The 12,206-nt window shown below is 38.4% G+C and overlaps 1 protein-coding gene across 1 annotated transcript in view; it reads left to right on the forward strand.

Annotated features, from left to right (window-relative positions):
- The first annotated feature begins 1,339 nt into the window (after positions 1-1,339).
- The window catches only part of LOC104909346 (gamma-secretase-activating protein-like), an 11,667-nt gene continuing 800 nt past the window's right edge, over positions 1,340-12,206 (forward strand). Inside the window, exons 1-10 of the mRNA XM_019611132.1 lie at positions 1,340-1,344; positions 2,482-2,587; positions 6,632-6,688; positions 7,339-7,408; positions 7,838-7,894; positions 8,011-8,099; positions 8,501-8,570; positions 9,216-9,265; positions 10,474-10,578; positions 11,487-11,546. Coding sequence (XP_019466677.1) covers positions 1,340-1,344; positions 2,482-2,587; positions 6,632-6,688; positions 7,339-7,408; positions 7,838-7,894; positions 8,011-8,099; positions 8,501-8,570; positions 9,216-9,265; positions 10,474-10,578; positions 11,487-11,546 — 669 coding nt within the window. The remainder of the gene's footprint in view (positions 1,345-2,481; positions 2,588-6,631; positions 6,689-7,338; positions 7,409-7,837; positions 7,895-8,010; positions 8,100-8,500; positions 8,571-9,215; positions 9,266-10,473; positions 10,579-11,486; positions 11,547-12,206) is intronic.

Consider the following 12,206-nt stretch of genomic DNA (forward strand, 5'->3'; position numbering starts at 1 on the left):
AGCTGCGCAGGCTGAGCCCGCCTGTCCTGCTGCTGTGTGGGGCTGTGCCGCCCCGAGCTCTGCGGGCTGACCCTGCCGCTGTGTGTGTGTCTGTGTATGTCTGTCTGTGTGGGGCTCTGCCCTCGGTCAGTGCGGCCCAGGGTGCCCTCGAGGCACTTCTCACGTCCGAAGGAACTTGTGGTGCTCCTCGCACATCGTTTGCTTCTTCACGCGTGGCACTTTTTTTCTCTTTGTTCCTAAAGGAATTTTAATGTGCCATACACACACACACACACACACACACACACACACCAAACAAACAAACAAACAAACAAACCACCTAACCGAAATAAACAGCCAAAACTCCACTTCTGTGTGTGTGCTAAATAAGTGCTAATTAAAATCGGGCAAGAGCAGGTGATTGGAAACAGAGTGACTGTGCCGTGTTGGTGGTCCTGTGGTATCGCTATTGTGCTCCTGGTTCTCATCTGTCTGCAAGGAAGCTGGTCGAGTTCTGTTTTTCTGAAACTGCTGAAAGCCTTTGTCTGAACGTAGATTTGAACAGCACAACAACCGTGGCTGTAGTAGGAACACGGGCTGGTTGTGCACTGTGACCACGTTCCCTGGTTGTTTTTAGTTAACTAACCTACCTTCCTCTTTAGAGGTCTGCTGTCCCACAGAAAACCTGTGTGGCTGTAAGTCAGAGCGTATCACTCCTTTGGCTTCATAAACCAAAGTGCTTCCCACGCTGCAGTGACAAAATCTGTTAGCATTTATTTCATGTACACTAGAAAGTTTACTGAGGAGCTGCGAGGTATAGGGTTTCCCCCCAGAGGGTTTTGAGGGTTTTGAGGTAAAATTCTGAAAACCCGTGTAATCAATTAATCTCTGTGTTCATTGTGGAAGTAGCAGGAAGGTGTACACCTGTGCTTGGGAAAGTGACAGACTTTTTGTTCAATAAATGCACCTGATAACACAGAATCAGAATTTGGATTGAAAGGCAGTATTGTCTGACACAATACTAACATTTGGGGGGTTGGTCTCGATGATCTCTAGAGGTCCCTTCCAACCCCTACAATTCTGTGATTCTGTGATTTCTGCATTGCATGTTAACTTCTGTTTGTGTATACTCTTTCTTTCCTCTGAATGTGATGCTGATGTATTAGGAATGTGTACATGGGAGGTGGGAATCTTTAAAGATTACTTTAAACATCAGAGAAATACCTATTCGCAGAAAGCAAGCCATTTTTAGGTGTCCTGGTGCCTCTGTGTCAGTGATTTCAGATATTTCAGTTCTCTGTCTTTACTGTTTCATTTCCCGAAGACTTGAAAGCCCTGTGATAGCATATGAGAATTTCTAATGGCGTGAGAGCTGGGAGTAGCTGCGATCAAGGGAGGGGAGTGGTAGGTGAAGAGAACCAGCCCAGCTCTCTTAATTCCACTCATTTTTGTATGATTTCCATATAATGGCTTTCAGGAAATCAAAACAGGTTGTCTTGAGCATGTTGATAAGAGTTGTTTGCTGGGCAGGCAGGTTGGGTTGGCTTTGTTTGCAGCCCTTCATCTGCTTGGTGAAGCTGTGAGATGAGGAAGAAATTGTAATTCTGCATGCAAAACTTTACTGCAGGAATTTCCCAAGCTGGGGATCATTGCCACTTCTCCTTTGGTTACACATTCCCACGTATATTACGGCGATGTGCAATTTGTATCAAACACCAAGCCAGTAGAAAGTGATATATTGTTAAATATAGGCTGAGGATTTTCTCTGTCCTCCCACATCAAAATTATTCACCTCTGATAATGTTTCTGAACAGTTTTTTTCTTACCACCACAATCTGCAGTAGCAAGGTTCATAGTATTAGGCTTGTGAAACTAAGTTTCGCACTGCTTTCTCCAGTCAAGGCTTTGTGGTAACTGCAAAGTAATGCTTGCCTAGAGTTGCAGAGAATTCTTCTTGTTCATATTTACACATTACCTTTATCTTAAAATCAAGGCCAATCATGCAGCTCTCAAGCTTTATAAGAGCAAAATTTCTTCTTTAAATATAAGTTCCATCCAAGATAAATACACTTTTGGTGATTACTGTGATTAGAATACAAAGAATACAAAGAATATCATCTGTGCTATATCTTTTTTTTTTTGTCCTCCAGTGTTTTCCTTTCTGCATTGCTTAATTCTCTTGTACCTGTAAATATATTGCATGTACATACAGTTTAATGTTGTGGCTCTTGTTTTTGTTGTAGAGCTGATCTCTGAAGGCATTGTTTATTTCTAAGCATTCCTTAGGGAGCTGGAGCAGCTGACACTTTTCCTCATGCTCCATCTATCTCTGTGTAGTGTTCTGAGGACCTTTTGTTTTGAAGTTTGAGAGTTAAATCACAGCATAATATCTATTTGATCTGTTTTTTTCAAAAGGTAGTAGTTTCTGGCATGTATAAATACACATATGTAAAATGTACCTGGTATCTTTGCTTAAAACTGTCTGTGTATGAGGAACTAAAGTGACAATCTTGTGCCTTTTGTTATAATTTCAGATACTTCAGAGAATTCATCAGCACTTTACATTGTAAATGTTGAAAGAAATGGAAAAATTATTTATACCTGGAAGGTAAGTCTGTCTCAGAGCTTTGTGAAAGTATTTCTGAGAATATTACTGTGTATTTGCCTGTACTTCCTGGAGTCCTTGCATTAATTTATTTATTTTTCTTGCAAAAAGAACTAGAACATGAAAACTTAGGTTGCAGCTTGGACGTTTGGGCAATGGGAAAATACCCATCTCCACTTCAGACAAACATTAAGAGTAATGAAGTGGAGAGTAAGGCAGTTGATTTTTTTGGGTCCAGAATCTCTCCTTGAATGAAAAACCATTTCCATAACAGATAAACTCTTCCTAAGCAGCATGTTCTTTCACCCTGAGATTTTCTTAGGGAAGTCTGGCTGCTAGATTCATATGGACTGCTTCAACTAAATATTCAGTCGTACCAATGTGTATGTGAAGATGCCATATTTGTAACTCTAACTCTGCTACTACCTTTTTGTTGCTTTAAGATGCACTTCATTGCGTGTAGGCTCAAGTCACCTTAGCTTATTCAATGTATTGAAGTACTAGAGCTGTCCTTTTCATATCAGGTTGAAACTTGTGTAGTTCCAAGAAATTTCTGAATGGTTTGGGAAGGTTTCCCTTTGAGGAGACAAGCTGTGGTTCTTTGCTGTGCAGCTCAGAGCAATCTGAAAACTCGAGTGGATTCTGTAGGGTCTTGGCTCTTGGAAAGCATGAAGTGGAGACAGCAGGCTCCAGCAGAATAGAGCTGCTTTTCATTCCCCTCTCTATCAACTCTCCAGCTTACCTAGGGTTAAGGGAAGAGGTGAGGCCTTCATCAAGGTATAACAGACTTTAACTGTGGGTGGCTGTTTCCTTTAGTACAAGCAGAGGGAGGAAAATCTGTAAGACAACAGTAATCATAAAAACAATACTGAAGAAAGTATCAAGTTTTGCATTGCTTGAAGTTCTATAAAGATTTAATGAAACAGATCCATCTAGCTCTCTACAGGAGACCTGCATATGTGTGATGTTGCTGCTTTCCAGTCCCAGTGGAATCTCACACTAAGCTTTGAGTGACTGCTTCCTTTCTTGGTCTTTTGACAGAAGAGTCCAACTGCCTTGAGTGTTGTTTGGGCTTTTGCAGCTGGTGAAAAGGGTGAGATGTAGCTGGACACCCCATCTCAGCATGGATGTCTGCTTGCATGCTAGATGTTTGAGCTGCTATTGTAGTTGGTGCAGATATGCCAGAAGCTGGAATTTAGAGAAATGGCCACCTGTAGCATCCCATCTCCCACAGTCTTTGGGAGAAGCTGAACAAAGTGGAGGAGGCAGACAAATATTCACTAGGCTCCACTGACTGAAGTGCCAGAGATGCGGTGGAAGATTCAAATGTGTAAACTTAGTTCCCTGAATCTGGAAATGAAGTCCACACAAGGAGTTACAGACATGTTTGCTGTGGCTTCCTGATCTGAGGAATAAAGGGATCTCTGCAGCTGGTGTGATGTGCGTGGTTGGATGAGAAAGTCCCAGAGCTGAAGGTAGTGAAGTGCAGTTGTTACCACTCACACATCAGCCAGAAGGAGATGCCACTTTGCTTCTTTTCCTGTTCTTTTACTGCTACAAAGTAGTCAGATCTTTCTCTTCTTGGGTGAATCAGCTGGCAGAAGAACCAGCAGCTAGGTTCTTCCTCTACTGGGAAGGGGTTGGGAGTGGAACAGACAGGGAGCTGAGCTATTAACGCTGAGCCTTCTCTGATGCCTGTGCTCTCTTAAATTAGCTGCAGGAGCACCTTGGGATGGTGATACTCTAAAGCAGGACTGAAATACTGGGGCTGATCTTTTTGTTTCAAGATTAGAATGGTATTTCTAAAGAGTCTCTTCATGAGAGAAAACCAAAAGACAGGTGTCGGTGGGGCTGTGTGGCCACGTTTGTGTTTTCACTCTTTACTATTAACAAGGATTCAATCCAGTTGTTTTCTTTACTGATACAGTCCATTGATAATGTATGCATGCACTTCTATGCTTCTGGAGTTTACCTTTTAGAAGGAGTATCTGTTCATATTTATAAAGAAAGGAAAAGAGTGTTGGTGTATGCATCTTTGTGAACAAGGAGTAGTTCTAGGCCCCAGTTTGACACTTCTTTTAGATTGTTACAGGCTTTTCTAAGTGATAACTATTGATTGCACTTGGCTGTTTTGTTCTATTAATGAGTGTCATCAAACTAGAATGCTTACTTGGAGAAAACAGACTGCCTTTACTATTTGTTTCCTTAAACTTACTTTGGAGAAATCATTATTACTGTAACTACAACTACAACCAACTGCAGTTCCTGAATGAAGTTCAACCTCTCTCTTTTTCTCTCTCTTCCCCCTTTCTCTGTAAACTATTTATAAGTCATGAGCTACCACTGTTGCAAGAACAGCTATAAGTGATTCTTTCCTCTAGGTTTTGTAGCAGCAAACTTTATCAGTGATGTTGTTGGTGAGGACAGTGCACACGCAAGGATGTAAACTAAGCAAAGCTGGCTTGTTCCCTAATAAACACAAATGGAAAACAGCCTTTACCAAATAGAAGAAAACCAACTGCATTCCCCTAAAACCAGGAATAGGTGGAGAATGAGCTTTATGTCAAGCATGTTTTGGAGTATTGCACAATACCGTAGATTTAAAGTGTCTGTCTTTCCTTACACTGAGGGTTGGCTTAAAGGAAGATATTTTTAACAGATATGCTTCTGTTTTGCAAAGCTGTAGCAAGAATCTTTGCAGAGAAGCTGATGGCAAGTGTATTAGCTTATGCACAGAAATGGGCACTGACAGTGCTGCTACCAATCTTGTAAAGTGTATTTTTCAGTAGCTAAGTACTGTGGGTAAGAGTTTCAGACACTTTTGGAAAGAATGACTGTTTGTGAAATCATTTGCTTGATATTAAGTTAGTAGGCATGAGGCTTGCATCTTAACATAAAGACATTTTGTTTTCCTTGTTTAAATTAGAAGTCAGAGAATTTTGTCATTGCCACAGCAGTAATGAGATACTTGCAAATAGACCTTTGAGAAAGAGAATACTCACACTTTTGTTTTAACATCACAAAGCCAGATGCTTTGTAAATAACCATAGGTTTCTACTCTCTCCACCCACTCCTCAAGCAGCAGTTAAAAACAAAGATGTTTACTGTTTGAGTACAAGGCTATGTGGATGGATGTCATTTCAGTTTAGCGCATGTACCTACAGCATGCAAGTGAATTTCAGCTTCGTTTGAAATGAAATGTATACTGTAGGGCAGAAGTGAATTTTTTTAAATTAAAATGTAGTTTGAAAATTTAAAGCATAGTAAAATGTACCAGGAAGAAAGTTGTCTTCTGTAAAGCTTTAGGAATATCCAAAACAAAAAAAAAATCATTGTATGTTTTTATCAATAAGCAGCAGGCTAGCGGTGTAATTTGCACTCATGAAATATATTTGACCTTCAAATAATTGTTTCTTAAGGCAGAGCTGAAATCCTTTTTCCAGCCTGCAGTGAGGTCACTGGAAGCTGTTGTGTGATGATGTTTCTGTGCTCCATTTTGGAGCAGTGAGGTTTGGATTCCCAGCCTGCAGGCTTCCTGGGGCCAGCATAATTTCAGGTGAATGGTTGGCTGTGTGATTGGTGCTGCTCTCAGGGCTTTGGGTTCTGTGATCTCAGATGCACTTTTTAAATACCAAGTATGTTGACACAGCATGGGCACACCTCATCTTTAAGTTCCCTTCTAACTCAAGCATTCTGTGATCCCCTTTTGTTCTTAGAGTTATCTCTTCCTTCCCATACTGCCTATAACTAAAAACAACTGAGAACCAAATTGAGAGAGGGACACATGGCATATAGCACAGCTTGTTGGCAGTGGATTGGCTGTGTTTCAGCTTTGCCCCGTGTATTAATTCTCAATCAGAAAAAGAAAAAAATTGTTCTCACCTCCTCTTGTTGGAATGAGATAATTAGGTATCAAGGGAAGTGTAAGTGGATGTGTGTCAGTGAAAGGGAGAAAAAAGAGGAGAGAGGATAGGAAAAAAAAAGTTATCAAAGATTGTGTTTAAATTTGTATATGCATTGGCAGTGTTGATTTGTTTTCATCCATAGGGAAATCAGAAGAGTACCCATATTGGATTGTATGACCTTCAAACTAAAGAAAATGAGGTGAGTCCAATACTTCTGCCTGGTAAGGACAGCGCTGTAGCATTTTAGGTTTTGATGCCTTACAATACAGTATGTTATGTCCATAAGGAATTATAGGTTTGTTTGAAACAGAGGAGAGAACGGGAAGGTTCTCAAATTTTACTGAGTGCTATTAAAAGTAAAGAACCTCTGGATGACTTGGGAGCAGTACTGTGTCGTGCCTTGAGTCTTTGTTTCTGTACAACTAATTGAAGACCTCTTTTCTCTCTGAGCACATGTCCTTAAAAATAAATGTTCTTCTGTTTTGTTATGCGTACCTCTTCAGTCTCTCTGGTGCTTCTATTTATGGTTCTAAAATGGAAGGTACCACAGTTCTGTGGCTGGAACCATGATGACGGTCCTTTGCAAATGGTTGAAGTTTCATATTGCTGTTAGTTTGCTGTGCAGCTCCAGTGACAACACGGAGCTCAGAAGAGCTAGTAAGAAACAAACAAATGAGGAGAAGTGGTACAATTGAGGCTTAAAATATGGTTTTTCTGGCCTTGGAATTATTTGGTTCTGAAATTAAAAAAAAAAAGAACTGGTCAGTAGTGTTTTCCCAGGGAGGAGTAATTAAAAACTTTTCTTGATATAGTTAATATATAATTTATCATTCATGTACTTCTCTGTAGCATCTCTATACGTTTGAGAAAGATCTGCGCATAATCAGTTGTTCAATCAACAGTGAAAGGACATTATTGGGTAAGTATGTTTCATCATTTTTTTTTGACATGGCAAAGATAATTTAGTTTAGTAGTATGTTGTATCTGTGTCTTGAATTATGTCAGTCTAGTTTTGAGCCATATTTTTTGAGCCATATGTTGCTCACAGCAGTCTGTGCATTTGAATGGATGCATCACCAAAGAATGTAGTTGATGTACAATCAGTACAGCTGTTGGTTTTGCTGTTTTATTGAAAGAAAAATGTAAAATACCCTTTGCTTACTTCCCTCACTTGCATTTATATATGCCTCCTACATGTAGTGGAGCTCCTTTTAAGGACCTTAAACTGGTCCTTAAAATACAGATTATTTATTTATTTATTTATTTGGTAGAAGTTTTGGAATATTTGTTCTCCAAGAATGCTCAGTAACATTAATAGCAAACATGCTGTGTTTTTTCTCTTGCTTAGCAGTCAGCTTCCGTCAGTATACAGAGGAAGAAAGAGTGACTCAGCTGTTACAGTCAGGTACTGCAAGTGCATTGTTTTAAACTGTTAGAGGTATTTTTTCCTTTTTTTTCTCCGTTAGCAATACAACTTTGTATTGTAAGAAAAGACAGTTATCTAAAACGTCCTTTTTGCAGTGTCCAAGTATTTAACCTTGCTGATTGAAATTCATCCCGTTAATAATGTGAGAGTCCTAAAGGCTGTGGACAGCTGCGTTCGAGTGCAGGTAAATCATTCAAATAATCGAAATACAAACTTTAGTAATTCACTGTGCAAAAGTGATTGAGTGCAGAAATGTCTCATGTTTCTTGGAACTGTTACAGAGAGTGTGTGCCAGTGTTTTCAGAAATTTGAGAAGATGAGAAACATCATAAAATGTTCTATTTCAAACATTTCTCTTAACATGAAGCCTACCTTTTTTTTAACTCTCTCTGCAATCCACCTACGCCTTCAATAATAGTGATTGATAACTTGTAGTCTGTAATACTAGATCTTCTTATTAATTGAATATCATGCATGTGCTTGGCTTTATTTAAACTATGTAACTATTTGGCTAAATAGATATTGTAGATGAGTGTTGGAAACAACTTTGGTTATTTACTTACTTCTGTAAATCTTCCTGTGTAGTTTCTTTATCCAGTGGATGGCAGAAATACTTCTACAGAAAGTCATCTTTTGCTCGTTTCAGAAGATAAATGTGAGTTAACATTTTGAGAATACGTTGTCATTTTTTTACTTCAGTGTGATCATCATGGATTATTTTTTCATAACCTTTTATTGAGGGGAAAAAAAAACAATGAGAAGAAAACCATTCTCGGTATCCTGAATGTCTTTCAAAACCTGTGTGCTTCACTGAGGCTTTTTTCCAGTGTTAGCAGAATGGCCAACTTTGCATTTTTTTCCCCTTAGTTCGTGCATTCATCGGTCATCTTAATTTTTAGAAAAGCTGAATTAGACTTTTGTAGCTGTTTGTATAAATTCAGAGCAGCCCGGTTCATTATGACAGATGGTTTATGATTTAATAGCATAACAGAGGGGATAAGAATGGGACAAAAGCACCTTGGATCCAGCTATAACTGTGTGTGTTCAGCCTAATCTAGTGGGAACTTCACTCTGATGAAAGTGAGTGGATAGAGGGGGACACTTGCAAAAGGCAGTTCCTCCCTCTTACCTTTCCCTCATATCAAAGAATGAGATGGCTTTTCCTGTCTTTTTGGAAAAACCCATCTTTGCTGCTAACCTAGATGTCATCTATAGGTTCCAACAGATTAGATTAATTAACTATATAAAAACATATGAAAATGAATGGCTTTAACTTTAAATGTTTTGTGTTGTTTTAAAGACATTGAACAATTTGATATCGACGTTGTTGCAGAAGAAGAACACAGAGTGGTAAGTCTTGAAAAATCTTGGAGTTTGAGGGTTTTTATTTTGCTTTAATTGACAGTTCAAGGGTCTGTCCTGTAATTCTAGCTGATTATTTTTGTAATTGTATTGACAGTGTATTCCTCTAACCACAAAGCTGATTTAAAAAAACTATGTAACAAGTAATTTGTGAGGAAAGTTAGGGTTTTTTGTTGCTGTTGATCTCAACTTGTCAGGATGTTAGAATTTGGAAGAAGAAATTGTATATATTTCTTTTTAAATCATTCAATACATTTGTAAAATCACCTTCCTAATTTTTCCTTCTGAATGCCCACATATCCCAGGAAATAATTTATTTAAAACAAACCCTTAGAACACAGTAGTACTAGGTACTACTAAGTACTGTGAGTGTTTCAACCTTTTTTTTTCACCTGTAATCTTTTTTTTTATGTTTTAAACATCAGTTAGTTTTCAGCAAACTGATCGTGGATATTCTGCTTAAATTATTAGTCAGCATACTTCTAGTATAGTGACAGATTGCGTCATAAAATCCAGTGTTTCATTTCATGGGGAAAAACTAGTCTTCGGATGGCAAAATATCAAGGTCCTGATTTTTCATCATTTTGAAGTCTTTTGTGGTATTCTAAAAGTGTATCATTGCTTTCAGGAGATGGATTTTGCGTGGTAGTTGACAGTGGAATGACAAATCTGTGTTGTGATGACATGAAATCTCTCTCCATCTTTCAAGAGAGAATTCATGCAGTCCTAAAAATTGTCCAAAATTCTGGCTTGTACTCTGCTACCAGTACTCCTCTCTGTCACATGAGTGAGATTTTAGTTTGAAATCCTTTTCAGAGCTAAGCCATTTCCCTGAACAGTTAATGTAGCTGGTTCTAAACTGGCTGTGGTATTTCACTCTTCACCCCTTCTCTTTGATGAAGATTGACATCTGTTTTTCTTCATGCACTTTGCGCAGCAAAAGCAGTGAGTTTCTTGTAGTCAAGGATATCTCAGGATATTTGACAATTGGAATACTCTGAAAACTGATCTTGAACTTGAGCATCTTGCACACAGCCAAGGTAGTTCTGCTGCTACTAACAAGTGACATGTTCCCTTCAAGCACCATAGTATTTGAGCCCTTCTGTTGTTGCTTTTCTCTTTAATGCAAACTCTGTGTGTAGTCATCAGTAGAGAACTGTGCTTGATGACCTCTCATGTTCTTTCTTTCTTTTTAGGTGATTCAGAACTCAGGTCAGCTTCCAAGAGTCAGAGTTGCAGATGATCTCATTTGGGCACAGTGGGATATGACAGAACAAAGACTCTTCTACATTGTTCCAAAGGTGAACTAAATGTCATTCCATTTTTTTTTCCTGTTTCATGGCAGCAAAGTTTTGAGTGTATGGGGTAATAATAGAGCTAGTTGGGCTTTCATTAAGCAGTCTTTATTATCAGTCTCTCAAAGAACCCAAATCAAAAGCAACATTTGCCTTAACTGCCATTTGTGTGCAGCACGGAGTCTGATAGTCTCAGTGGTTCCTATAAAGATTGGTGAATTTGGTAGTTTTCTTTGCTTTAAAGAAGTCTTCAAAAGGATCTAAATCTACTAAAAAACAGTGAATGTATTCCCTCTTTTCTACAGAGTTCGTGTTGAGAAAGAATGTTGTACACGGACTTGTTGAGTCCAAATGAGAACAAGTTCATGGCTAGAAATGCCCAAGTTCCTCACTTTTTTTTTTCTTTTCAATTTGACTGAAGAACTATTTGCACTTGATGTATTCTGCATACATGGAAATCTGCTTTTCTCACCTCTTAGCCACCAAATATGTGTGTTAGGAAATAACAGGAAGCAAACTGCGATTGTGAAACATATTCCTGGTTTTGTTTCTGAGATACCCTTTTTGAACTGACTAAAGCCAGATTATGGTTCCTTTTTTCTCATAGGTAGCTGTGGAAAAGTATTTTTAACCTGCTGGAGAAAGAGAGAGAGTGTGTATGAGACATGCTTCAAGTGAAGGCCCATGCAATTAGAAGTGATTGGTAGATAATGATCTAGGACAGGAAGGAAGTTTGTCAGAGTGTTATTGTGGGGGGTTATATGTGGTTTTTAATGTCTTCTTTTGTCTCCTAATTTCTACATATTTGTTAGCAAAGAAGTGTGCATGTGGAACAGTGGGTTGTCCAGTCACTTTTCGTCTGTGAGATATACTTAATTTTCTATTAGCTACAAAACGTATCCTCTTAATTGTAGGAATCAAGGAGTACTTTAAAATGTGTCCAGTTCTACCCTGATGAAGATTTTAACTCGACAGTAAGTCATTGGTATTTTTTATATGATAGTTTTGAGTTGGTTGTAATTTTGTCTTCCAAATACTAGTAATGAGATCAATCTCAGTGTGCGTATAATCTCCAAGAATAGATGTTTGCAGAGACTGGTTTTGGATTTGCCTTTTGGGAGGGAGGATGTTTGTCCTTGTTTTATGTTATTTACGAAAATACATTCAGATTCAGGTTATGCCATCGTAAGGTCATTTCTGTGCCACTGGACAGCTATTGACCTACGAGTGACATTCGTTACATTATGCTGATACTGTACTCTAGTGTTGAAAAGTGGGTTATCAAATTCACTAGACAAAAACTGGACTACTGTGACAGTTTTTAGCTATACAAAGGCAGAGAGCAGAACATAAAAATTACAGTTACTAAACATAAAATTGTTAATATACTTCCATCCCAGCAGCTGAAATTCACTCTAATGCAAATTACTTGCAGTTGATATATATATTTTTAAAGGATATATATATATTTTTAAAGGATTTCTTTTCAGATTGATTTTTTGTGATGGTGATTAGCGGATAGATAAACTTCTTTGTTAAAATGTTCAATCTGTTGAAATGTGTGTGACACATTTCACAGGGATGAAGTATCAATCATAACTCAGTAATTATACTGACCTCAGTAAATGACAGTT

This window comes from Meleagris gallopavo, chromosome 1 (assembly GCF_000146605.3).
Source record: "Meleagris gallopavo isolate NT-WF06-2002-E0010 breed Aviagen turkey brand Nicholas breeding stock chromosome 1, Turkey_5.1, whole genome shotgun sequence".
Lineage (NCBI taxonomy): Eukaryota > Metazoa > Chordata > Aves > Galliformes > Phasianidae > Meleagris > Meleagris gallopavo.